The sequence below is a fragment of the Ovis aries genome, chromosome 13 (assembly GCF_016772045.2).
Source record: "Ovis aries strain OAR_USU_Benz2616 breed Rambouillet chromosome 13, ARS-UI_Ramb_v3.0, whole genome shotgun sequence".
NCBI lineage: Eukaryota > Metazoa > Chordata > Mammalia > Artiodactyla > Bovidae > Ovis > Ovis aries.
Window position 1 is genome coordinate 44699054 of NC_056066.1, and position 27883 is coordinate 44726936.

Below are 27883 nucleotides of genomic sequence, written 5' to 3' on the forward strand. Positions count from 1 at the left end.
TTGGAATTGTAGCAAACGTTTAATTCTGCGGGACCCGCAGGTTGTGAAGCAGGAGACAGGACAGCACAGGCGGCCCGTGTGCCAGGGCCTGGGGTCAGGCATCACGTGGACGATGCTCGCGTAAAGTGCTCATAAATAACTGGACCATGACAGCTGGTGGGCGGCACTAGATGGCGGCCGGCTCCTCAGCGCCATGGGGCTGCACAGGCTCCAGCTGGCTGGCATCCGACACCTCGAAGCTGACCTTGTACTTGGCCAGGATCTTCATGAGGGGCCGCAGCTTCAACCACCACTGCTCCTTGGGGATCCGGTGCCTGCGGGGGTGGCGGGGGGGACCAGGCTGAGCAAGGGTAGGGCCCACCCGGGGGGCCTCCCCCCGCCCCTGGCCTCAGGTGCTTACTCGAAGTCTGTCTCCTTCTTCAGCTCTGCCACGGGCTGGAACAGCAGTGTTCTCTTGCTGATTCCCAGCACACACACAGAGTCCTCACTTAAAAATTTTTTTCCTATGAAAGGTAGAAAGATGATGTAAGAAAACAAGAGGTGAGGTCTAGATATTGGCACAAATTACCAGGGTTTGGAGAGCAGGGGGCACGGAGAGCTGTAGGAACTGCAGAGGAGAGGGTAAATTCTGTATTTTCATGCCAAACTTTACAGATTCAGACAAAAGCAGGTCTGTAAACATGGAAGACGTGCAGCCGTCCGCTCTCCCTACCGCAGAAGCACAGCCAGGACACAGGCAGAGGTTTATCGAACATCCAAGATCAGGACTCTTAGAGACGCTCTCCCCAGGGAACCCCCAGGCCTCTAGGATGCTAGAGCAAGTCAGCCCTCTACACAGAGGGGAACAGACAAGCTGAGTGTAACATGAGCAAGTCAGCTAAAGAAAATTCAAGGGACCATCCATCTCATTCAGTGCAAAAGTGTGTCCTAGCCTTCATGACTGAAACAATTCTTAGTGAACATCAGAGCATCCAGTATCCACCAAAGACCATCAGCAAATAAGTTGCAGAAAGACTTCACTTAAATATTAGGGAGAATTTTTTAAAATCACTAAGTCAGGAATAAACTTACAGTCAATAGCTTTATGGAAAACAGTGCTTTAGTAGCAAAGGGTCTAATATATGGAGGTTAAATTGTTCATGAATTAGAAGATAAATATTTTTAAAATGTCAATTCTTCCAGATTACTTGTTATTTATGTAATTTGTTATTTACATGTAATCCCCACCTCCAAAAATCCAACAGAACTGATGGACACAAAGAGTCAGGAGTAGCTGAAATGGGAGAAAGCCCAGGTAGGACTACCTGATGACAGTAATTGTTCGCCAAGCTGGAATATTGGCAAGATTGCTAACTGCCAAAAAAAGAACTGAACAATCCAGAAACAGTCCCTTAGGTTTCTGGGTTCCTGTTCTTGGATGGAGATTAATTGTACTGCAGATTGGGGGGAATGGATTTTTCAGTGGCTAGCACCCAAGTAATTATTCACATGGAAAAAAATTAGACTTTAAATGTTATACCAGTTCAAGTGGGCTAAAAACCAAATGGAAAAGGTGAATATTTTAGTAACAAAAAGCTCAAACCTTCAACGACAAAGTTAAAAAAAACCGACTACATTACTAAATTAAGAGTTCTTCATAAAAAGATAACAGAAAACGACAGGGTTTGCCAAATGGGAGATACGTATCTGCAACCTTTGACTCACAGAATATAAAACATGGACCTTCTCCAACATAAAATATCAAAAATTCTTAAAATGTTTTTAAATTCTAGGAAATAACACAGCCCAAACAATCAGATAACAGGAAGAATTAACAGAATAAATGAGTGCTGGACCAGCAGGAGGGGCCTGGCCGTCTCCCTGCTGACCTGGAGGGTCAGCCTCTGGCCAGCCACAGGGGGACAGGATACCCACCATCACAGCAACAGCTCAGAGGTGACACGGATGGGTGAGCCCCAGGGAGGGTGGGGTCCCACCAGTGAGCGTGTGGTGGGCGAAACTGGTTTGGGGAACTGGCCTCGCTGGGCCTGGGCAGCGGCTGTGACCCTGGAACCACTTGCTCAGGGCCAGGTGGGTTCCAGGCCATAGCAGAGACCAGCTCCCCTCAGGTAAACCACAAAACCAGAGCCTTTGAAGGTTTAATCATGCAAAGTCAGACCCTGAAGGAAGGATCGCAGGGCTGCTGCCCTGGGGAGGGGCTCAGAGGTGGAGAGAGGACCTGCCGGGGAGGAAGCTGTCCAGGTGCCTCCCCGTCCCTTGCTGTCCTCCCCAAAAAGAGAGGCCATAAAGGAATAATGGAAGGTGCCAAGTGTCAGGTAAAAGCCAACTCGTCGTCAGCACAGCAGAGAAACAGGGAAGGTCACAGTAGGTCTGGGACCCTCAGAGCGGGCAGTTTCTTCCTACATGAGTGGAGTGCCTCCTGCAGTAATTAGCATTCTGTTTCCTTAAGTACATTTATTCCTAGTTATAACCTAAGTCACAGGCAGCAGCTGCAGAAGTCACATGCAGCCCAAAGCCAGATGGACGTGGGGCAGAAACACACCTGCACAGAGCACAGCCCTCCCAACCCACGCCGCCTGCCACCAGTTGGTACCTTTCCCCGCAGACTCCCTCAGCTTCGAGCTGATCCACTGCATGGCTCTGGCAGAAATTTTGGTTCCAAAGTTTCTGTCGAACGGAGAAGGTGCCCCACCCTGTGGTTGGTCAGAGTTACACGAGAGTTAGACACCAGCACCTTCCTGGCTGTTAGCTTTTAAAATGGAACGGAAGTTACAATGACTAACAAAATTCACGTCCTATTTCTAAGAAACTCTATAGTTTGTAAATACGAGTTTGGGAGTCTATCTCCTTGTACGTGACTGGGACCAAACCACAAGAAACCCTGTCACTCCTGCAGCCAAAACCCCCCAGTCAGGTGTCTCTGCTTCCTGAGGAGGTGGCTTTTAATCAGCCAGACCCTGAGCATCCTCCTCACATCAGCATCTTCATCAGGACCTCTTCAGCTTGTTTGGGGAGGCCGTGGGGAAGGGTCACAGTTCTCTTAAGGAGCTGGCCCACTCTGTGGGCTTGCTTTCAGAAAGACCTACACACACCTACCACACACGCCATCGTGTAACTTGAGGGCAGTCAGTGGGTTTGTGGACCCTGCACTACAAGCTCCTGAGACAAGCACTGAAAGGTGGTGATGGGCAGGCCTGCTGTCAGGGGACCGGGTCCCACGACTCCACCCCAACTGCCTGCCCTGTCTGGGGTGTGCTGACGTGCATACCCCAAGATTCTGTCCAAATCGCTCTGATTTCATGCAGATCTCAAAGAACTGTCATTTGTCTGACACTCCAGTTTAAATGGGTATGAAAGCCTGATACTGAATCAAAGTATACTGAAGAAAAGTTATGACCAAACTAGACAGCATATTAAAAAGCACCGACATCACTTTGCCAACAAAGGTCCGTCTAGTCAAAGCTATGGTTTTTCCAGTTGTCATGTATGGATGTGAGAGTTGAACTCTAAAGAAAGCTGAGCACCAAAGAATTGATGCTTTTGAATTGTGGTGTTGGAGAAGCCTCTCGAGAGTCCCTTGGACTGCAAGGAGATCCAACCAGTCCATCCTAAAGGAAATCAGTCCTGAATGTTCATTGGAAGGACTGATACTGAAGCTGATGCTCCAATACTTTGGCCATCTAATGCGAAGAACCAATTCATTGGAAAAGACCCTGATGCTGGGAAAGATTGAAGGCAGGAGAAAGGGACAACAGAGGATGAGATAGTTGGATGGCATCACTGACTCAATGGACCTGAGTCGGAGTAGGCTCCAGAAGGTGGTGATGGACAGGGAGGCCTGGCGTGCTGCAGTCCATGGGGTGACAAAGGGTCAGACAGGACTGAGTGACTGAATTGACTGACTGAATCAAGTACTTAATTTGAATGCATCTTTCCACTTAACTGGTGTCACTAAGTATATGGAGGTGGACCGTTTTCTGACAAAGCCTATCTGCTCAACTGTCAGAACAGAAAGTGTTCCTGAGGCGGCTGATAACTGGTTTAACAGCATAGTTAAACATAGTTCATAACATAGTTCAGATGCCAATTTTAATCACTGTGGAATTGACTTAGGAATACATTTCCTTTTTGCAAAACGGCTAACACAGGCCATCCAAGTGAGAGAAGGCGTGAGGCTGTGCCCCGCCCGCGGCCCACCTGCTGCATGTGGCCCAGCACGTTCTTCCTGCAGTCGAACACGCCCTTGCCCTCCTCGGAGTAGAGCTGGTAGATGAAGTCGGTGGTGTAGTTCTCGCTGCAGCTCTCATTCCTGCAACACACAAGCCCAGGGTCGTCCCGCCCCGGCACCCATGCCACCCTCGCTGCTTTATCACCGCGGCGTCACTGTGACAGAAACCACTGAAAGAATCTTAAGGACGGAAACTGACGACCAAGCAAAACCGGATCTCTAAAAATGGCCCTTGAGTCATTTAAACGCCCGCTGGTCTGAACACGGAGCGAGCGAGACCATGCAGAGGAGGAGCAGCCGCGCTCGGGGACCATGGGCTGTTACCTGAGCACGAGCCCCCTCTGGATGCTGGTCTTCATCTTCTCCGTCAGGTGCTCCACGTTGGACTAGGAAAGCCAGGACACTGTGATTAGGCGCCTGCTGTGTGCCAGGCACTGCCCCAAGGGTGGCCGGCATGGCTGCTCTCAGCTGACCTTGTGGCAGAGGGGACAGTGGACAGTGACGTGCCGGCTAGTGACTCCCACTGCGGACAGCAGCATGTGGAGACCACAGCTGGGGCGGGGGGAGGGGGTCATGGCGTCTGCGCCGCTCGGTGTCCGCAGGCAATGCCTGAGAGGGGAGCGGGCCCCTGGTCACTTCACTGTGTGCTCCGTGCGCTCGCCTAAGGCTGCTCCCCAGGCCCCCGGCCAACGCCCGCGCCTGCTCTCTCAGAGGAACACGGCTGTCACCTGGCTTTACACAGACTCCTGACCCTGCCTAACAGGCACGTTCAGGCAGGAGGATTTCTAAGGAAGGACACGGCTTGAGAGAGGACGTGTGCAAGAAAAAGGGAGCGAGGACACACGAGCACAGGTTCCAAAGGAAGCCGGCTGCAGAAGAGCAGGCGGACTGTGAGTTTCCTGTCCTGATTTTGGGGGCGACACTCCCCTGGGCTGCATCCTGGCCGGAGCAAGCCTGCCCGGGGGCACTGGGCGGCCCTCCCCATGTCGTCCTCCCTATGTCCTGGGCCACAGGCGACCAGGGGCTCCTTCAGGCGGGGATCTGTCCTCCACTGCTGCACAGTTCCCCTGGCTCAGACCCACAGGGACCCCAAGCTCTGGCTGCCTGCGCACCCGAGGCCTGCACATGGTGGCCATGAGCCGGCAAGGCCCCAGGCGCCTAGCACATCCGTGTCCCTGCAAGTGTAGGGCCTCCAGGGAGGGCGTTAACTGCTTCCCAGGTAAGCATGTAAGAGACACAGTTTCAAACTCGGGGTACGAGCAGCAGGTGCCCTGGAACCTGTTCCAGGGGTCACCCTGTCCCTGCACATGGAGCTCTAGTGCCTCACTGGTGTCTGATGTGGCAGGGGGGTGGGGTGTTTCCTGAGACCCTGGACCTGTCGGTCAGCGACCCCTGGGGCCCCGTGTCCACGCACCTGCAGGTCCCGGATGTCGAAAGGCTCCTCGAAGATGTAGGCAGCGTCTGCGCCAGCCGCCAGTCCCCCCATGTTGGCCAGGTAGCCGCAGAAGCCCCCCATGGTCTCGATGATGAACACGCGCCGCTTGGTCCCGCTGGCCGACTGCTTGATGCGGTCGCACGTCTGCACGAGGGGACACGGTCAGGAGACGCGGACACCGCCCCATGGCTGGCCCTGACCTCGGGCGGTGTGCTGTGCCCTAGGCCCTGGCCTCTCTGGGCTCGTCAGCAGGCATGTCCCTGCTCTGTTCTCTCCTGAAACACTCCGGGGACACGTGGCGGGAGGAAGACTTTGTGCACCAAAGTGTACCACCACCAGCGGGGGGACCTTCGTTCCAAGACTTTGGATTAAACATGAACAAGCACTGTGATCCTCAGACAGGCCCCATTCTGTCACCCATGATGACCCCTCCAGCATCTGTGATGGATCACCACCCTCCCCCAAAACAGACTGATCTCATCCAAACCCGGGGTGCACTTCAGCCACTGGGAAGCTCCACGTTCTCCAGGAGCCCAGACAGGAAAAGAAACAACGTCAAAGTGCCCGTCTCCTCCTCCCGGTGCTCAGGCCTGGGGGTGCCCGGCCAGGTGGGGAGACACACAGGACTGTGGTGTCCACGGGTCCTTCACTTGGCACTGGAGCACTAAAACCTGCCTGCCTGGCCTCTGTCTCAGGAATTCAGGGTGGGGGATGCACAGACCCCCCTGGGCTGCAGGTCTTGTGGGCTCCCCTCCTGACCCAGAACAGCAGCTATCACCACCAGCCGGAAAAGCCCCTCTCCTGTGAGGCCCAAGCACCCAAGTCTCACCCCCACCCAGATGTGCCCGTTGGCCTCGACGGCAGAGGTCCCGGTGACAGCCTCCTTGTCTAACCTGTGCTCAACTGCCATTTACCAGGGCTCTTTGCCCAGCTGAGACAGGAACCCTCCAGCACAGGGGGCTCTGCACCTCTGGGGGTCCCCAGTGGGGGAGGACACGGGTCCCACAGCCCACGGCACAGGCCAGGCAGCCAGGGTGCCAATGGGTGAGGGTCAGTACCTATGGATGCCAGGTGGGCAGGGCTCAGAGACACTGGTCCCTCGGAGCCTGGGTGACACCGGCCTGCTGGGGCCCCACTTGGATGGGGCTGGGAGGGACTGTGGGTGAAGCCCCCCAGGAAGGGCGTCTCCTCCCCGCCCTCCTGTGACCCGGGCTCCACTGGACTCTCACACCCCCAGCACCGCGTCCCTCTGTCCACCCCCTTGCTCTGCGTGCTGTCTCCTCCAGCACCACACTGCCGCTGGTCACCTGGGGGCAGCTCGGGGCTTTTGTCCTGGTAGGCAGGAGCAGGCTCACCCAGAGCCCCCGAGGGAACAGGCCACTGAGAGTCAGCACAGGTGGGCTCCTCAAGACAGGCTGGGAGGAAACTGTGCTAACCCGAGCTGATGAGCAGCAGGGCTCCTTTGCCCTGGAAGATTCAACAGGTCCCCGTTCCGGTTCTCCTTGAGTGGGAAAGACAGACCCTACAGGACCTGACGGGCCGTCTCCTTGAGCAAATGCAAGGACCTTACCTCCACGATCACGTTCAGGCTCGTGTCGCAGCCTATGCTCAGATCTGTGCCTGGGACATTGTTGCTAATGGTGGCGGGCACCATACAAACGGGGATGCAAAACTCAGGGTGGCTGTCGCGGTTCTTCGACAGCTCCAGCAAGCTCTGGAAAGCCTGAGCAGAGCGGGGCGGGTCAGCAGGGAACCCACATCCATGACGGCCAATGGGGAGGAAGCTGCAGGGGACAGACCTGGGGGGGCTCAGGGTGCAGGGGGAGACCAGAAGTGGGGGGCTTGGGGTACAGGGGGAGATGAGCAGGGGGCTTGGGGTACAAGGGGGAGACCAGCAGTGGGGTGCTTGGGATGCAGGGGGAGACCAGCAATGGGGATTCAGGTGCGGGGGAGACCAGCATGGGGGACTCAGGGTGCAGGGTAGACCAGCAGCGGGGATTTGGGGTGCAGGGGAGACCAGCAGGGGGCTCGGGATGCAAGGGGAGACCAGTAGTGAGCACTCAGGGTGCAGGGGGAGACCAGCAGGGGGGCTCGGGGTGCAAGGAGAGACCAGTAATGGGGACTCAGGGTGCAGGGGAGACCAGCAGGGGGACTCAGGGTGCAGGGGAGACCAGCAGGGGGACTCGGGGTGCAGGGGAGACCAGCAGGGGGACTCGGGGTGCAGGGGGAGACCAGCAGGGGGACTCGGGGTGCAGGGGAGACCAGCAGGGGGACTCGGGGTGCAGGGGAGACCAGTAATGGGAACTCAGAGTGCAGGGGGAGACCAGCAGGGGGGCTCGGGGTGCAGGGGAGACCAGTAATGGGAACTCAGAGTGCAGGGGGAGACCAGCAGGGGGGCTAGGGGTGCAGGGGAGACCAGTAATGGGTACTCAGGGTGCAGGGGAGACCAGCAGGGGCACTCGGGGTGCAGGGGAGACCAGCAGTGGGGGACTCGGGGTGCAGGGGAGACCAGCAGTGGAGGACTCGGGGTGCAGGGGGAGACCAGCAGGGGGGTACTCAGGGTGCAGGGGAGACCAGCAGGGGGGACTCTGGTGCAGGCCCAGAGGATACAGGCCAGGGCAGGCGGGCAGCAGAGCAGGGCCAAGGTGGCACGGGGTTAGTGGTGGACGAGCAGCCAGGCCTTTCTGGCATCAGGAGGAGATGTGGGCGGCCACTTGGCGGGGCCTTAGGGGCCAGGCTGCTGGGACCCCTCGGAGAGGTAATGCCGGATGGATGGGGAGGCAGACGTCCGCGGAGTCCCCTTTGCCCGGGCCATGTGACCCTCACAGAGAGCCCTAGAGGGTTCGGGATCCCCGGGAAACAGTTGGGCTCTGATGTCAGAAAAGCGGGCTGCTCTCAAGCACACGACCAGGGCCCAGACCTCCCTCCTCCGCATTAGTGCAAGTGACTTGTTAGTGTCCCGGTCCACCACCCGCCCCTAAGGCCACAGCGCCCCATAGCCAGACGCTCGCAGAACCTGGGCTCTGCCCTGTCTTTATTCCTCCCACTTGGAGCCACTTCCCACGCCTTGTGCGGGGAAGTTCCCGGCAGGACAACCCGGGCTTTCCAGAGAGCGTGGCTCTTTGCCGGCCCTGCCTCTTCCATCCCTAGACTCCCAGACAGGCCGGGTTCTGGGTCTATGGCCCTAGGACGTGTGGACAGTGAGCCCACGCTGGGTGAGTCCAGGGAGCAGCCGTGAGGAAGGTCAGGGGGTTGCTCATCTGCCCCGTGCCCCACCACCATCAATCACCACCCCACCCAGTCCAGCCCGGATCCCCACGGGGTACCTCCCCAGCCCCGATGCAGCTCAGGACCACCATGGGGCTGCCCGGATGCCTGCTGGATGGAGGGGTCGTAAGTCCCGTGGTTAGACGGGCTCCCAAGCTGTCTGCACCCCCCAGGACGCTCTGGGTGAGGTCAGCTGGCATAGGGGGCGGGCAGGGCGCCGGCACCTTGAAATCTGACGGCAGTTCTACACCTGTGCATTCCTCCCACCCTCTCTCTGACCTCCATCACTCCCTGCTTTTCCTCTGATCTCTGGAAAATGAGACAGACACTCAGAGCCAGGAGAACCCTGCCCAGGACATGAGCCCGGGGCCCTGGGGGCAATGCTGAGCGAGCCAGCCACCTGGGCAGCACCGAGCTCACGTCAGCTGAGGCTCCAAAGGGGACGAGCACGCGGCCCAGAGGAGGAGACGCAGCCCCCTCTTTGGCTTCAGACTCTCTGAACCCGAGCCCTGAGGACCAGCGCCTCCCTGGGACCCCGGGACCTCGTGATGGAGTAAGTTCCCTGGGATCTGTTTCCAGGAATGCATCCGTAAGCTCAGCATCCAGACTGATGAGGAGGGCATGTGAGGACAAGGGTTAAGTGTCCAGAGGATGTGCCACTTGACGACACCAGGCCACCTCGGGGTTCACCCCCTCGGCCCCCTGGGATATTCCGGCTGAGGACCCCAGCTGTGGGGTCATCCTGACATCATGCGGTCAGCAGCATCCAGGCCGATACTCACCAGACACCATGCCCCACCTCCCCACCCCCGGCCGCCCAGTTCTGACAGCCAGAGTGTCCAACGTCGCAGACCTCCCCTGGGGACAAAGTCACCTCCAGACCACCCTGGCCTCTGAGCGGAAGAGAGCGGCTAGGGCAAGAGGTGCCCGGGGCTGTCCCCGAGGCCAGGAGGTAGCACTGCCACCATCAGGACATCCAGACCCCAGATCGCAGGCCACGGAGGCCTGTCCTGAGAGCGCAGCTGACCGGACAGACGGACAGACGAACAGACGCTGAGCTGGCTCTGGAAGCCGGAGAGCCTCCTGCCTCCCAGGGAGGCTTGGGAACGATGACCCTTGGGCCCTCCCCCAGCATGGTCCTGCCGGCCGCCCCCTTCTTGAATGTGCCCGGCCCAGCCGAGGGCCAGCCAAACCCAAGCCTCCTGAGAGACTCAACTGCACTGCGGCTCAACACACACAAGCTGGGGAAACAGTTGGCCTCCCATCCCCCAGCTCCAGGACCCACTGAGCAGGTCCAGCGCAGGGTCATCTCAACCACCGCCTGACCACTGGGCACGAACTTAGCAGCAGAGCAACACCCCCAGTTTGTGGGGCAGCCCTGGCCCGTCACCAACGGTGACCCTGGCTCCAAGAAGCTCCCGTAAAGAAAAGCCTGCATGTCAAGGGCCATGTAATAAATCTCAAAACCTCTTGAAGGGAAGCAGGATGGACCACGTGGAATTTCCCCAGACCTGTCCTGGTTTTCAGATTTTCAACAACCCATGTGTAGAGAATCTCTATCACTTGGAAAAGTGATTCTTCGTAGCAGAGGAGCCTGGGATTAAGAAGTGGGAGCATCCTGTCCTGCTGAGAGTGTGTGAAAGGCCACAGGGGACACACACCGACCCTGGTCAGGACCCACCAACGACCGCCCCCGGAGTTCCTGCCACCCCCGCGGTCTCGTTAGGTGACAATCAGGACACGAACTTCGGATGCTTCTACTGCAAGCGTAGCGAGAGCAACTCAGACCCAGCTACATGGGAGCAGAAGTGACACACGACCTTTCAACTCAGACCTTGAGCAGCGAGCGGTCAGAGGTTGAGTTAGTCCCACGGCAGCAGAAGCACAGACGGCATCCCCGGGGCCACGAGGGGTGGGCACGGGGGTGAGGAGGTACAGCACGCGGACACCGGCCAAAGCCACGCCGGAAGGCTTTTTAGTACAGAAACTGCAGAAAGTTGAAGAGGTTCAGGAAAGCAAAGAACCAGCACCAAGCACTGCTTATCGCATACATCCTGCTGTAAAAGCTTTTCTTTTATTTACTGGCACTGGAGACAGATTTGATGCCCATTAGTTTAAGGGGAAAAAAGCTAGAAATACAGCCACGAGGCCTGTGTCTCCCAAGGAAAATAAAATGTAAGAATTTACCAGAAAATTCTAGACACTAAATTGAAAAAAAAAAAAAAAAAAGGAGTTATGCATTCTGATCCTCACTGATCTTCAAATGCCCAAGCAATTTCCCAAGTGTGATTTAAATTTTTGATAATTTTTGCTTTGTATGGACTTTGCTGCTGCTGCTGCTGCTAAGTTGCTTCAGTCATGTCTGACTCTATGCGACCCCATAGACAGCAGCCCACCAGGATCCCCCATCCCTGGGATTCTCCAGGCAAGAACACTGGAGTGGGTTGCCATTTCCTTCTCCAATGCAGGAAAGTGAAAAGTGAAAGTGAAGTCGCTCAGTCGTGTCCGACTCTTAGCGACCCCATGGACTGAAGCCTACAAGGCTCCTCTGTCCATGGGATTTTCCAGGCCAGAGTACTGGAGTGGGTTGCCACTGCCTTCTCCATGTATGGACTTTAGGGGGATAAAAAAACATTCAAGTACCATCAGTATTCTTTTATATATGGTTTATTGTCCCCAGTCCACAAACAGGAGGACGAGGACAATTGTTTAAAAGGATCCAGGTCAGTGAATGAACTCACAAAATCTTCAGTCCAGCTTCTACCTTCAGACGCCACAGCACAGGGCCCTGGACCCAGGTTTCATCACAATAACACAATAATGTGTTATATGCTTGGGGAAAATTTAGCCAGAAAACAACAGGGGTGGGTTTAATCGAATATCCACATCACTGTAACTCAAAACTAGATGAAGTACAGATGATGTCACCCTGGCTGCAGCAAAGGGAAATGGAGGTGAAAAATCTTTGGGGCCGAATTGTAGATCGTCAGGCTTTTTTTTTTTTTTTTTCTCTCTCTCTTTTTCGGCCGTGTCAGCATGCAGGACCGTAATTCCCCCCAGTGAGGGATCAAACCTACACCCACTGCCTCGGGAGCGTGCAGTCTTAGCCACTGGGCCACCAGGAAAGTCCCTTTATTTCAAAAAAGATAAACTTTTCAGCAGACCCCCAGCCCAGTCTGTCTCCAGCACACGGTACATAAAAGCGGGCCGGCGCCCCAGGTTAGTTCCGCAGCCCCTGCCCTGCTGCCCACACTCACGTCGGTGATGGTGTTGAGGGCGGTGTCCGCCCCGATGCTGAAGTCGGAGCCGGGCACGTTGTTGGAGACGGTGGCGGGGACCATGACCATGGGGACACAGAACTCCTCGTGCTTCTGCCGGGCGGCCAACAGCTCCAGCAGCCCCAGGTAGGCCTGTGGGTGAGTGTGTGAGTGGGGGCCGGTAGGGTGGTGGGTGGCTATGCATTGCCATCTGGGCGTCGGCCCAGGGCGAGACTAAGCTGCTCACGGGCAAGCATCTGACCCAGACTTTGAGTCTGACTGTTTGAGGTTCTCACGTTTCCTTTAAAGGAAACGTCAAGGTCATCATGAGGCTAATATTAAAAACGAAGGTGGACAATCCAACAGGTAGTTAAAAGATAATAATCTGGCCCCATAACTTCCCTCCTCTCTGAGTAACCAATGGGCTTCCAACTCGAGAGAGAGGGTCATCTCCAGAAACCCAGTGGACATGAGGACTCACTGAGCAGACAGCCCAGCCATGGGGTCGGGGGTACAAGTGGCCCTGAGTCCTGCATCGCCGGTGCTCAGTGGCAGCTGGGCCCGTGCTCCCGATGAGGAGCAGACGGCAGGGTGCTCATGGGAGCCGACGCGGAGTCCCCTCTCAAACCCGCAGTGCTGGCCAGCAGGGGAGCAGACATACCTCAAATCCACCGATAATCAAGAGAGCGCTGATGCCGTGGGTTCGCATCTGCGCCGCGATGTCCTCCAGGTATTTCCCAGGGAGGATGCTGGGGAGGTTCAAGGGGGTGAGCTCAGGCGGGGCCCCCTCTGCACCCCAACCTCTGAGGCCAAGTGGCATGACACTCAGGGGCAGGAGGCACCCTGGGCTACGTGGCTGGGGGACAGCATGGCTGGGGAGCCAGCCACAGTGGGCGCAGCCAGGAGTCAGATCTCAAAAGAGGGTCTTTTCAAAAGAAAATGGGAAGAAACTCTGCTGCTGCCTCACAGCTGGACCTCAGAAAATCCCAGCGCCTGGGTTAGGGACATGGTGAACCACGGAAGCTATTAAACGTTCACAGTGGTAATCGTCTGGATGGAAATGTCCAGTTTTTGAGTCATGTACAGACTACACACTCCTCATCTGGAGTAATCTCACTCAAAGTCACCTCCACACACACCTGCTCACCTTAACCCGTTTCACCCTCTGTCCACACATGGCTGCAAGCGGAGGAGACAAAGGCTACTCGGCCGTCGAGAGAGCCCACCCAGCGCCCACCCCAACCTTTCTGCTGTATCCCCTGGGCATCAAGGATTCACGTGGGATGGGCTCCGCTCAGGGAAGGTGTAAAGAAGTCGTAGGGCTGGGTGCTCAGGGCACATGAGTGCATGTGGAGTCGACTAGAGGGTTCCCCAGCGTCTAAGCATCGTGACAACGTGCTGCCAGCCACCCCTCCAGAGCAGCCCCCGGGGTGTGGCGCTCATGAAACAGATGAGTTGGGGAGTCACAGTCGGTCTGAAGAGGCCCAGGAGGCAGCCAAGGGGTACTGTCCCCTGCGTGGAGCTCCACCATCACAATACCATCCCCAAGGGCGCTGGGAGGACAGGACCACAAGAGCTCTGGACACCTAGGTCAGCTCCGCGGAGTGCTGGTGGCAGGGTGCCCAGCTTCAGGGCAAGGCAGAAGCTGGGACGATTCCCTTGGATGACAGGCTACCACTCGTGCGGAATCCAATGCCCCTTTGAGCCCAGGTACCCACAACTGTCCTTCCATATAACATGACACATGCAGTGATGGCTGCTCCCAGAAATAAGAGAGCAAACAGCCTTGTGTTAAATCAGCGCCTTGGCGGGAACACATCCGGGCCCCGCTGTATCCGCAACAGGAACAGCCACGGTTCAGAAACCTGCGGTTTTGTGCGGAACCCCTTGGGTCCTCCCTTGGGCGGTGGGGATCTGGTGGCTGGGCTCCCTGGATGGTGAGCCACATCTAGCCCCTCTGCAGGGCGCAGTCACTGCAGCTCACGCGCCTGTGTCTGCACGGCCCCACACAGGATGAGGGCTTTGTGCCACCACGGGCTTGTTCTGATGAGGGAAACAAGGAACCAGCAGAACCACCAAGGAAACAAGGAACCACCAAGCCCTCCGCTTGGTGTCTCTTTGAGGCCGCATCTCACCGGCTCCCCACACCTGGCCTGGGTCGCCCCCAGAGTGTGGCCTGGATGTGAGCTGGTGCCAATCCCTTCCCTCCTGGATCCCAGACGGGACACGAATGCCACACAGTTCCTCTCCCTGCGACGTGGCACCCTGCTCCCAGAGAGCAGGTCAGGATCAAGATGAGAGAATTACCGTTTTGTCCCAAGGATGGAGCCACCTTGGCCCGTCCAGCCTCCAACGTCCCCCCAGCCGATTTCCTTTATCTAAGGTGCAAACACAGAGAGAAACAGCTGAAGTGAACAAGTAAAGGGAAGGAAAAGGTTTTACAAACAGCTCAGAGTCTGCGCCTCTGACAGGCAGCGTGTCTGTAAGGATTTGTCGAACATGAAGAAACAGCTTTCCCTGAGAGGCAGGAGGAGCCGGGGCCTGAGCTGGACCCCAAGGGCCCATAGTCAGGGGTGCAGCATCCCGAGCACACCTCTCCACTATCTCGCATGCATCTGCTCCCCTTCCCACCTAATGTCCCAGTTCCGGGATCCCAGAGATGCAGTCCCCACCCCCTCAGAGATCCAGAACCTGCCTTCCACCGAAGCCCTTCCCCGTGGGCGCCCCCAGGACCCACCTGGCCTTTGGCGAAGCCCTCAAAGCCGTCATACACAGCAAACATCTTGTGTCCTTCAGAGATGCCCACGCGCACAGCGGCACGCACGGCCGCATTCATGCCTGCCGCGGGCGCACCCACGTTCACGACGCCCACATTGCAGTTGCTCTGCAAGTCAAGGGGTGGCGGTGGGGGTCACCGGCTAGGTGCACCCCCAAACCCCCTGGCACTGCTCCACCCCGAGCGCATGCACAAGTGAGAGGCTGGTGCGGGGGCTCCAGGCCGTGAGGTCCGGCTGGGCTGGGGTGGGAAGGATGCACTGGAGGGGCCCTGGGCAGCCTCCACGAAGCAGGGACCGAGCCGGGCAGGACGCAGGCATGGCCAGAAGCAGGGGAGAGGATGGGGGCAGGGTCTCCTACCTTTGGGATTTCGGAGTCTGGCAGCTTGATGGCCAGCCGCTTGTAGGTGTTGAGGTTGTTCTCGAAGCTCCTGGAAGAAAAGGCCGGAGTCGGACCACAGGCTAGAGAGCAGGACAGGGCAGATGGGCTTTCCCGGGGAGAAGGGTCCCCAGATGATGCCTGCACGGGGTGTGGGTGGCTGCAGTGCGGGCTTCATGACCGGAGAGAAGCCTTGGGCGGTCCCAGAGACTGGGATGGATGCTGTGTGAGGGGGCTGAGGGGGCTGCGTCCAGGATGCAGCTAGTTTCTTTCCTAGAATGCTAGCAGCCACATGTCAGGCTCTCTCATCTCAGCTTTTGAACGACATCCCACCTCAACAAAAACAAACACATTTCCCTCTAATTAGCCGCCCAGACCATCCACCAGCAGAAGCAGTGCCTCCTGTCTCATTTCTGGCTTCTCATGTTGAGAGAGAAGCAGCGCGACCTGGGCACATGCTGACAAATAGAGGCTTTGGGGAAACAGTTTTCAGAACAGTCACCTTCCTCGGAGTTGCACGGCATCCTTAAATCTCCTCTCATCCATCGCCTTTTGTACCTCCTGGGTCTGTAAGGAAGAAAGAACATGTCAGGACTCAGTGTGTCCCCGGATCACACAGAACCAGCTGGGCCCTTCCATCCCAGGTTCGTTCAGGTTTGACCTTGCAGCCGGCAGCTGGGATCAGCGAGCCCACACCACCTGGCCACCACCCAGCCTGCTTCGTAGAAAAGGACTAGAGGCACTGCCCGGGTAAGTGGGTCCTGAGATCTCAGGAATCCTGCCCCTGAGAGCAAGGCCAGGAGGTGAGTCTCCCAGGCCAGGCTCTAAACAATCCCCTTTGACTTTGGTGAGGAAAGAGCAAACAGAAACCAGCTGGCTCCCTAGGAGCAGGGGCAGAGGGACGGGGCTGGGGGCAGGCTATCCTGGAGCCACAGCACTTGGGGTCCAGCACCGACTCCCTCATTCAGCCCCAGGATCCCAGGCGAGTCACCCCTCTCTCTGAACTTCAGTTTCCTAAGCTGTGCGGTAAGAAAAATGCCCCCTAGTTCTGCTGTCGTCTGTTGTGATGACCACACGCCCAGCCCTTAGGAAGAGACCCAGTGAGCAGCACCTGGTCAGGGAGGGGCCGGCTGTGGCCTCGCGACCGTCAGGCTGAGACACCATGACGCATGGTCTTTGGAGAACAAGCCAGTGGTACCGGCCGCCTCTGTCTCTTAACAGACAGAGACTGGACAGAAAAAATGTGCTCACAGTAAAACCACTGCACATCATTCCATGTTCTCTTCTTCTGAGCCACAGTCTCACACTCCACACACGACACACGCATAGACATGCACAACACGTGCACACACTCATACATGCACACATGACATGTGCACACTCACACAGGCATGATGTGTACACAGACATGCGTGACATGCACACACACAACACGTGCACTCACACACGCATGATGTGCACACTCATACATATGCATGACATGTACACAGACAAGTGCACACATTCCCACATGCACATGTGCACACACATGACACACGCACACTCGTACATAATGGCATAGCACGTGTACACAGACACATGCAGGACACATGCACACAAGCATGCACACATACATGCCAAATGCACACACACATGCACACATACAACACCTGCACACTCATACACATGCATGGCACATGTACACAGACACAAACGTGCACAAACATCCTCGTGTGCACACATATGCAGGACATGTGCACACTCAAGCACATGACACATACACATTCATAAACATGCATGACATGTGCACACACGTGCACACACTCAGACACACATGCACACACTGACTCACATGAATGATACATGTACACACTCAGACACAGATGCACACACGTGCACACACACAGGATTCATTTACTGCCACAGGCTTTTGGAAAGTACGTTTCTAAGGTTTCTTTCAACAAGTCCCTTGACTTAATCACCTCTCTATACACATTATAAAATACACACACCTCAGAGCCATTGACAAGATGAAATAAATCCATAGTCATGAAGAGACTTTGAAAAATAAATGGTAACAATTTCTAATGCAACTCCACGGCCGCCTCACCTAGTGGACAGTCCACCAGGAAATGGGCCTGAGGAGGTACTGCACGTCGGGGTGGCACCTGAGAAAGGCCCCCCAACCCATGTCACATCACAGATGTGAGGGTCTCAGGGACAGGAGGGCGGGAGAGGCTGACCCTAGAAAGGCTTGACAGTGTCCTCTCCTGCCCTGTGAAGACCCTGGTCCCTGCAGGGCTGTCTCCAGCCTCATGGGAAGTGCACAGGTGCCCAGAGGATGCCCCCCCATAGGATAGGCTAGACTCACCGTGGAGGCGGCTTGCTTGTGTCACAGGACTGAGACAGGAGCTGACACCCCCATCCTGCCGTCCACCCCCCTGGGATGGGGGCTCCTGGGGAAGTTCATTCACTCGTGCAGTGAACCTGGCCTGCACCCGCACTCACCATCTGTACACACTCCATCAGCGGCAGCCGCACTGCCTGGTTCCCGCTCAGCGACACCACACAGGCCGGAGTCTCGGGAGTGGCCTGCAGGAGGGCGACCACAGCCTCCACCCCCATGCGGCTGGCCTGGAAACAACGTCACAACGGTCAGAGCTGGCCCTCCACCTGCCTGGAGCCCAGCTTGCTGTCCTAGGCAGAGGCCTGCCTGGTTCAGACAAGACCAGCTGCATCCTCAGCTTCCCCCTAGCTTCTCCTGCCCCGAGTCTCTGTTAGTCACTCAGTCCTCCCCGCTTACTTCTAACCCCACTCCAAAAAAGAGCTCAACTCCAGTAAGAACCAGCCACTGGGGCTGGGGGCTCAGAGGCGTGCAAAGCAGGAAATGGAGACTGCACTCTGGGTCTCTGTGGTCCCTGGGTCCATTTCTAGAACCTGCACATGAACACTGCCTTTCCACCTTCTGGGTGTTGTCCCCTATGTTTGGTGGGGTCTCCCAGTGGGTGGCTGAGGGCCAAGGAGCCCCGTTGGTGAGTAGGTCTCCCAGGGACTTCAGGGAAAAGCCATCTAGCACTGTAGGCAGAGACGTCCTTCACTGATGGCTCCACCATGTCACCCAGTCTTCATAGCAACCTGGTCCCTTTGCGATCCCAGAAGCTTTCCTTGCCTTGGGACATGCCTGGCCAGCTCCAGCCTCACTCACCAGAATCCTGTCAAAAGCTGATGGCGTCCCGCCTCTCTGCACATGTCCAAGGATGGTCACTCGCGTGTCGTAGCCCAGCTGCGTGACCACGAGCTGAAGGGAAACAAGACATACCCAGGCATATCATCTTGTCCAGGACAGGGGGCTGGGAACTGGAGAAGGTCTATACCGTTTATGCACATCTACATGCAAGAATGTCCTAGTTTCTAAATTTTACTTCCTGAAAGAATGTTAACAGCTTGCCAAAATCACTTTAAAAAAAAAAAAAGAGAGAGAGAGAGAATGCTTTAACTGCAGGTAAAACCATTGTCTCTCCTACTTTGCCAGTGAACGTAACTAAAACAGGTTTTTAAAAATACTGTTTCTATAGCTTGTATTTAAAAGCACGGATACTTTATAAAAATGTCAACTTTTCCATGAATCGCCTTAAATTTGTAAGGTTGTATTTGAAAAGCACAGCACAGTAACTCCAGGCATCCCCTCAGGCCAGGGCCGCGAGAACCCAGCCAGGTGGCCAGGCCAGGTCCCATGTCCCCAGTGGCCCTCATTTACTCTATGAAAACGCTGGGGCTGGGGCGTGGGAATCCCATGGTCACCCCATGGTCACCCCTGGCTCTCATCCTCCACAGTCCAATCTCAGGTTAAGTGGGTAAGAAAATCTTTGCTCCGATCGTACTCATTACTTCTGTAAATACCAGCAGACAACTGTCACAGATCTCTTGATATTTTAATCACCAGGTAAACAGCTGGTTGGGGGCACAGAAAAGGCGGAGATGCCAACTTGCAAAGCCACGCTGAGAACGTGTCTCCCCTCATGGGCAGCTTCCACCAGAGCCCATGCGCGTTTCCCAGCGCTGCGGCCAGAACCTGCTGGGTTACCAGGGAGCCCAGTCAGTCCCTCCCAGGCTGGACAAGCCAGCGGCAGACAAGCAGCCCTGCAGCCACAGGAGCATGGGGCTGGCCCCCCATGGGGTGGAGGGGCAGTCACTAAGGCTAGCAGAGCACTTCCTCCATGAGTAAGGCTCAGCTGATGCTCCAGCAGGAGAGAGGATGACTGTGCTGACCCCCTGGCTCCTGGAACCTTCTAACCCCGCCCAATCTCATGTCCTCTGTCTCTGTCGGGAGAGCCTGGAGCCTTCGGGAATACTCCTGACAGTATTCCAGAGGCATGGGCTCCCTAGAAGTCAGGAGCTGCGAGATCCTGCCAGTGAAGCCACAGTCATCATGAAAGTATTTTCAACCATTAAGAAGAACAGGAATACTTACCTAACAGCACCCCGCTCCAAACCTCACCACACCCAAGTGCTGGAACCGCCCACTGTCAGGCAGGTACAGCGTAGAGCACACTCACCTCCTTGATCTGCTCCGAGGTGATGGGCTTGTTCTGGGTGTCGATGGCCCCTTCGGCCACAATGATGATGTTCAACCTTTTCTTCCGGGCACGGTTCTAGGAGATGGAAGAAGAAACCCTCAGATGCCTAAACCACTGTGAACGGGGGTCTCTGCCCAACTGATTGGGCTCTCTCCAGGGACACGCAGTCACGCGGTTTCATCAGCAGCGCTTCCTAAGGACACGAGCAGGTTCAGGCGCCTGGGGTGAGAAGGTGGGACAGGTTGGCAGGAGGTCAAAAGCCCCCAGTGCCTCTGACCCGGACCCCCAGATAGCAATGAGTCCTGAGGCTGGACTCCCGGGTCTCTCCTACAGACGAGGCCTGCCGGCTCCCCCAGAAGACAGCTTCCTGTCATCTCCCTGGGAACCCGGACCCAGCCTGGCCTTCACGAAGCAGAGAACTGCCCACATTCCCAGGCCAGAAGTAAGGGACAGTGAGCTCACGGGTTACTTCAGTGCTCACGGTCACCCCTGGACCTGTGCAGCTGACTCCAGCCTCAAAGGGGTGAGTTGTCCCCGTTCTATGTGCATGCGCGCCAAGTTGCTCAGTCGTACCCAGCTCTGCCACCCCATGGACTGCAGCCGGCCAGGCTCCTCTGTCCATGGGATTCTCCAGGCAAGAATCCTGGAATGGGTAGCTCATCCCTCCTCCAGGGGATCTTCCCAATCAGTGCTATAATTCAGACTTTAGAGTATTGCAAAAAATATATCTTAGGATTGTAGTCTTCCCTTCTCCAGGGGATCTTCCCAACCTAGGGATCAACTTCCCAGCCAAGGGATGGCTTTACCAAGTCTCTTATACAGTTTTTGAGTCAAAGCGTATTTCATTAGTTGCTGGAAATCTTCTCTTGGAAACCATCACCTTGAAGGTGACGGCCATGTCTCATGGATCGTGGGTCCTGGTCGCATGCAGTGTTTATGTGCTTGCTGAATATGATAACTGGCCTTTGCCATAGGTTCCCATTTTTTGCCTACAGAACAGAATGAGATGGTCATGAAAATAAGAGAAGAGAAAGTCCACACACTGGGGTGGGGTTTCTGTCCTGAAAGCCACCCTTGTTTTCTGTGAGGCCTCACAAAGGAAATCTGCCTGACACCAGTGACCCACAGTGTGAGACGAGCACAGTCCACAGAGAAAAGAAAGGCCTGAGCTAAACCCACAGTGAGGCCAGCGCTGGGAAGGGGACCCTCTCCGGGGAGCTAGCTGTCGGGCCCCGGCCCGCTCAGAGCTGCAGGACTCGGGGGGGAGCCAACTCCCAGGCCTCCTGCCCCTTTTCCAAGGGGACGGCTGCGCTGTGTTCCCCAGACCCCGGCTCTCACATGGCCTCTTCCAGGGATGGCTGAGCGCCCGCTTTGCACGAGCAGCTCAAAAGCTCAGCTGCTTCTCCCTCGCCTGTCTCTGCCGCAGCAGGCAGTGGACGGATGGGACGCCCCCAGGTCACAGCCACAAGCCCAAAGCCACTCTGAGCAGAGAGCCTCCACGGGCCGAAAGCTCCCTGACGTGGAACATGCCCACGGCCACCACGCCGCAGGCCGGGCAGTGCGACCAGAGGCCGGCAGCCACAGGGGCAGAAGGCAAGTTACCTCTGAGAGCTTGACGCACATGTTTTCCTGCCAGCCTTCCTCCGGTGGGGACTCGGGAAGGAAGACCCAGTCGGCCCCGCAGGCCAGAGCGCTCACCAGGGCCAGGTACCTGCAGGCAGAGAGCGAGGGTTTCACGAGGCATCGGGGCTGGGCGCCCCTGCCCAGGACAGCACCACAGACAGGACATGCCCCTCCTGGGATGCTTGAGCTGGGGTGTGGGGCTCCCTGGGGACCTCCCACCCTGACTGCGTCCATGTGTCCATACCCGCAATGTCTCCCCATCACCTCCAGGACGAAGGTCCGCTGGTGGCTGGAGAGAGACAGAGGAACGTCCACTTAGCACGGCCGGGCTGATGGCAGGGCCCCAGCTGTCCCCCTCATACGACCCACACTGCACACAAGCAAACACCATGGGGAGTGTGTTTCAAGCTCTCCTGAGTGAAGGGGCTGCAGCAGTGAGCGCCCCTGGTTGTGTTCTCATGCCAGGCACGCTCACACCACCAGGACATGCGTCGAGGGCTCCACTGGGCAGAGTCAGGCTTCTCTGGCCAGAACCACAGGCCGGATGTCCCCACATCAGCTCAGGAGACGAGAGCAAAGGAGTCAGGTCTGCACCCCAGGACCATGGCCTTTCCACAAAGAGGAAACTAATTGCCACCAGTAACCCTGGGAACCCAAACGGGGGCTGAGGTTTGTCTCCAGCCACGGTTCCCCAGGCGTGGCCCTGAGAAGGTGGCAAGTGGCTCGTCCACGACAGAGGCACGTGTTCCACTGTATCTCTCACTTAACTTTCGTGAAGGTGCTTTGGAAGCCTGAGGGAGCCAGGGAGGGCGTAATGGGAAAGGTTCAGCCCTGAGCCTACAACCCAGAACACGGGGTCACTCCTCATCCATCGGCGGGAACCCCAGGTGAGGAGGGTGCAGGGTGGGGGCTTGCCCAGCTGTGACCAGGGCTGTGCAAACCTGGGGCTTTACGGTCCGCCATTCCTGCAGGGGAGCTTTGTGCAGGACTTGACGTAATCATGACTTATTTTTTTCATTTTTCTAAATTCTCTGCAATAAATGCGTTTCTTTTACAATCAGAAAGCAGTGACTGTTAAAAATTGAAAATAAAGAGTAAACGAGGAAAACCGCTGATTGCACCAGTACAAAATTGTTTCTAATATCAAGCGACAAGGCTTGTGGAACTTTCCGGAGCTGGCTCTGAGGTCTACACAGCCCCTCCCGCGGGTCCCCACGTCCCCCACCTCTGGGCAGTTGTCATGATGGCGTCCACCACCTCGATGATGCGGTGCAGGGCCGAGTCTGTGCCGATGGTCATGTCGGTGCCGCAGAAGTCATTGTCGATGGAGCCCACCATTCCCACCACATTGAGGTGCCCGTGCTTCTGCACCTGCTCCGCACTGATCTTGCCTGTGTGGGGACAAGCCGCACGCCCAGGATGATGTGGGGGAGCGTGTGTTCCTACACGCATCTCCTACCCACCGTGGCACGCCCATGGGACCTAACCCTGCACACTGACGGACATAAGAGCCAGATGGAGGTGGAGGCGGGGACACAGACGGGAGCAGTCACCTGACACCCAGACAGGGGCACCAGCCCAGGAACGGAAGCTGGAGCAGGGAAGGAGTGCACACAGAGAAGGGGGGGGGGGGGGGGGAAAGATGCGACTTCTGTCTGACAGCGGCCTGGCTCTGACTGTGGCAGGTCACCATGCCAGAAGCCCATCCTCAAGGATGTGGTACAACTGGTACCCTGACTCCTGACAGGCCTGTGGGGCCCCATTATTTCATAGATGTACTTGGCATTCTCAGGACAGACCACCAGGGTTGGCAGAGCTGCTTAAATGGACCACAAAGGTCAAGGTCAAGGCGGGGGCAGCGATGCTCCCCCCACCCAAGTCACCACCATGGCCACCTGCCTCACACCAGACATGGTGCAGAAGCATCACGAGGCCCCTGGTGCTGGCATGAGAGCACCCTCCATTCCCCAGACAGACTTCACAGAACATGTGGGTCGTCGCTTTAGTTCAAGCTTACGCCTTTCACAAGGTTGCTATTAATATTACTTCAGTTTGTTTCCACTGGTCATATTTTAAATTAAAATGGAATTACATAAAGCCACATTTAAAAGATAAAAATCACAGGATATATAGGATTCTTGAACATCCTTTCCTACACAGCTTTGGAGGTGATAGAGGACCAAGTCTTGCACCAGTGACTGGAGGGACCCCAGGGGAGCTGGCAGGGGCAGCCGCAGGTGTCTGAGGGCTGGTGTGAGCGGGGCCACCCTCGTGGCCAGGTGGCTTCAGTGTGAGCCCCTGACCCTCCTCTGTAAAGCGGGGATCGGCACAGAAGCTCCAGATGGTTATCCTGAGCAGGCACAAAACCACCAGGGTCAAAGTGGAGCCATGCCTGGCACATAGGATATTGGAATAAATGTTATTCTTATAATCACTTTTGTTATTATCTGAGCCACAAATCTGAGTCCTGAGATGGCAGCTTTGAGGTCTGCAGCACCGCCAGCAACAAACACCTGTGGAACAGTTCATGGGGCAGGATGTCAGCAGTGGGAGCGCTGACGGGGAGGGGTGGGCGACAGAGACACACCATCACGGGCCAGCTCTTCCAGCAGCCCGCTCCACTCCGTCTGGAAGATGTGGGCCCCGGTGAGGCTGCCGTCCCCGCCGATCACACACAGGCTGGTGATGCCCAGCTGAACCAAGTTACATGCGGCCTTCAGGCGGCCTTCCCGAGTACGGAAGTCCCGGCAGCGGGCACTGCCGATGATGGTCCCTCCCTGGAAGAGAAAGAAACCTGTTTATCTGTCTCCTCCCAACTGCACAGACCCCTGAACACGTGCGTGCTGGGTATAAACACAGGACTTGGCGTAGATCTCCCGCCTTTCGTCTTTTCAGTTGATCAACCGTAGAAGTTTGGAGTCTTCCATTTTTAGCTCCGAACTGGAATTCAATGGCTAAAGACGCAGGACCACTCCCACGGGGGACAGAGTAGGGCAGGAAAACAGGGATGCAGCCATCAGCTAAACGCATGGAGCAGAGAGAAGTCCATAAGAGGATGACGGCCATCCCATGGGGAGGGGGGGACCCCGCACGCTCTCTGAGCCCAAGGCGGGCCAGGGCCGCTCACAAGCCATGGCCAGAGAAACCCCGTGTCCAGCAGCCCCAGGCAACATGGCTGCCCTTCTCAGTTGGGCTCACCACAAGCGCCAGCGAAACAGAAATCTGAGTTCTGGCCATTCCCCACAGGAGCAACCAGAAAATTATTGCTTAGAGACACTTAATAGCCACAAGGAAGGACTGCTGGGCATTAAATAATACCTGCCCTCAAAAAATCCAGGGGTAACTGATCAAAAATAATTAAAAACAGGGCAAACTGTCAAGAAAAAAATATCAGCTACGTACAGTTCACAATGTTAACGCACATGAGGAATGGCTCAATATGGGAAATTATCAGAGATGAGAAGATCAAAACAACAATGAGGTATCACCTCAGAGAAACGGAAAAGGACACTTAAAAATCCACAGAAGTACACTGTCGGGGTAAGAATGGCGGACCCTTTAATGATGCTGGTGGATGTAGCTGGTAACGGCAATATGGAAGTGCATTTAGAAGGCATTACTATAAACAAACAGAGCTGCCCTGTGATCTGGCTGTCCCACTCTTAAGAGCATCTGAGGGAAAAACCAGACTTGGAGAAAACCATGCACCCAGGCAGGCAGGGCTGCAGCTTTACCACAGCGAAGACGAGGAAGGAAACAGACTGTGCCCAGATGAGCGGATAAAAACAAGTGATACACATACACAATGGAGTATGACTCAGCCGCACAAAAGAACCAAAGCATGCCATGTGCAGGAGCACGTGCAATCTCAGGATAATCACACTAAGTGAAGTAAGAGTCAGAGAGACAAAACTCCAAGGTGCCACGACCAAGCGGAATGTAAAAATGGTGACCAATGAACTCCTTCAGAAAGCAGAGCCAGCCTCACAGACTTAGAAACGTATGGTTATCAAGAGGGAAAGGTGGTTGGCAGGGAGAAACCAGCAGGTTGAGGTTATTTGATAAATAATGGTGTGTATATATTAATCAAAAAAACCCAACTGTATAGCGCAGGAACCCTATAAAACACTCAGTAATAACTGATATGGGAAGAGAACCAGAAAAACATATATACATATGACTAAGTACAAGTGAGCTTGGGTGAACTCCGGGAGTTGGTGATGGACAGGGAGGCCTGGCGTGCTGCGATTCATGGGGTCGCAAAGAGTCGGACACAACTGAGCGACTGAACTGAACTGAACTGAAGTACAAGTGAATCAAGTGGCTGTACACCTAAAAAAAACACACAACATGGTAAATCACCTATATACTCCCATTCAAAACAAACAGTCAAAGAAGAAAGAAACGCGGGCTCTGTCCCCCTCAGGCCTTGGTGACCCAGGCTGGGGTCACAGCCCTGGAGCCCGAGCACTTGGGTCCCCAGGCTGGACCGTCCTGGGCTGAGGGAGTGGGAGGACGTGCCGGTCCACGAGCCCTTCCCGATGGACCCTCTCCACGAGCTGCAGTCTCAGATGCGGGGGGTGGTCCCTCCTGCAGAGTCCAGGCCTCCTGCCCCCACAGGAAGGGGCGGCCTCAGGGCTGCAGGAGCTCTGGGCAGTCCCCTGGGCTTCATGGCTCTGCTGGTGGGGTTCCCACCTCCAGCCTCCTTCCTGAGGGCCCCCCAACCCACGGATGAGAGCACCCTCCCCAGACTGCTGTTGCAGGAATGAGGAGGTGTTCAGGGGACAAAGGGTAAGGGAGAGAAGTCAGGAGACACAGCCTTGGGTGTTTCCTCGGACACATTCACTCTAAGCTGACCAGGTCAGCTTCCAGAGAAACCAGAGTTGGGCGTGGAGAAATGCTGCCGCCTTGTGACCCTTTTTGTAACAACACCTTGAAAATAGGCCCTGCTGCTGCTGCTGCTAAGTCGCTTCAGTCGTGTCCGACCCTGTGCGACCCCATAGACAGCAGCCCAACCAGTCTCCCCCATCCCTGGGATTCTCAAGGCAAGAACAGTGGAGTGGGCTGCCATTTCCTTCTCCAATGCATGAAAGTGAAAAGTGAAAGTGAATTTGCTCAGTCATGTCCGACTCTTGGTGACCCCACGGACTGCAGCCTACCAGGTTCCTCCATCCATGGGATTTCCCAGGCAAGAGTACTGGAGTGGGTTGCCATTGCCTTCTCCGGAAAATAGGCCCTGCTGGGCTCTTAATGTTCTAGAGGGCTTGGGGCTGGAAAGGGCACCTGCCCTCAACAAATGCCCTGGGGTAAATCATCAGAAAAGATTTCACAACAGGGCTGGTTTTCAAGAAGCCAATGTCAAGAGGTAAACTGTACTCACATAAATAAAAAAAAAAAGCATGGCAAGATACCCCACATCAGTTATCAACACAGAAATGCAAATGAAAACTACAATGAGGATTCACCTCACATCTGTCAGAAGGGCCATCATTAAAAAGATCTACAGAGAACAAATGCTGCAGAGGGCCTGGGGGAACCGAGAATCCACCTCCACTCTTCGTGGGGTGTAAACACGTGCAGCCTTTATGAGAACAGCATGTAGGTTCCTTACAAAAACCTACAGGAGCCAGTAATCCCACCCCTGGGCTTAGATACAAGAAATCGCCATGCAAAATGACACGCGCACCATGTCTTCAGGGCAGCACTCTTCACAAGAGCCAAGACACTGAATCTACCAACATGTCCAGTGACAGAAAAATGAAGTCTAAGTGCCACCTCCGTACCATAGAGGACGCTTAGTCATATTAGTGAGGAAAAGGTCATTCGCAGAAGCAAGAATCAGCTCAGGGATGAGTTGATGTAACCCAGAGCAGGTTTGCCCTGTGTGAATTCTATTCACATGTACATATGTACCTGTGAGCTGATGTAACCCAGAGCAGGACAAGCATCCTGTCTTTTACAGGGGAAATGAATAAATCCATGCAAGAGCACTAACTTACACAGAAAGACAGCATTAGAAAACAGACTTATGGTTAACAAAAACCTAGGTGGAGGAATAAACTAGGAGGTTAAGACTCACACATACACATACTATGTATCAAACAGATGATCAATGACGACCTATTGCAGAGCACAGGGAACTGTTCTGAACCCAGTACAACCCACATGGGAGAAGAATCCCACAGAGAACAGACACAGGTCTGCTGCTGCTGCTGCTGCTGCTAAGGCGCTTCAGTCGTGTCCGACTCTGTGCGACCCCATAGACGGCAGCCCACCAGGCTCCCCCGTCCCTGGGATTCTCCAGGCAAGAACACTGGAGTGAGTTGCCACTGCCATCTCCAATGCATGAAAGTGTAAAGTGAAA

At 55.7% G+C, this 27883-nt stretch overlaps 1 protein-coding gene across 2 annotated transcripts in view; it reads right to left on the reverse strand.

Moving 5' to 3' along the window:
- The window catches only part of PFKP (phosphofructokinase, platelet), a 52391-nt gene continuing 24508 nt past the window's right edge, over window positions 1-27883 (reverse strand). Inside the window, exons 4-23 of one of the 2 annotated variants that reach the window (XM_060396878.1) lie at window positions 24107-24296; window positions 22745-22910; window positions 21764-21808; window positions 21499-21607; window positions 19876-19971; window positions 18525-18617; window positions 17828-17953; window positions 15843-15907; window positions 15323-15392; window positions 14925-15071; window positions 14495-14565; window positions 12849-12936; window positions 12188-12340; window positions 7234-7386; window positions 5643-5807; window positions 4553-4614; window positions 4198-4309; window positions 2594-2693; window positions 401-503; window positions 1-314 (exon numbers count right to left, since the gene is read on the reverse strand). In XM_060396878.1, the coding sequence (XP_060252861.1) occupies window positions 167-314; window positions 401-503; window positions 2594-2693; window positions 4198-4309; window positions 4553-4614; window positions 5643-5807; window positions 7234-7386; window positions 12188-12340; window positions 12849-12936; window positions 14495-14565; window positions 14925-15071; window positions 15323-15392; window positions 15843-15907; window positions 17828-17953; window positions 18525-18617; window positions 19876-19971; window positions 21499-21607; window positions 21764-21808; window positions 22745-22910; window positions 24107-24296 (2262 nt within the window). In that variant the 3' untranslated portion in view covers window positions 1-166. The remainder of the gene's footprint in view (window positions 315-400; window positions 504-2593; window positions 2694-4197; window positions 4310-4552; window positions 4615-5642; window positions 5808-7233; window positions 7387-12187; window positions 12341-12848; window positions 12937-14494; window positions 14566-14924; window positions 15072-15322; window positions 15393-15842; window positions 15908-17827; window positions 17954-18524; window positions 18618-19875; window positions 19972-21498; window positions 21608-21763; window positions 21809-22744; window positions 22911-24106; window positions 24297-27883) is intronic. The other variant, XM_027976807.2, reaches the window with a different exon arrangement.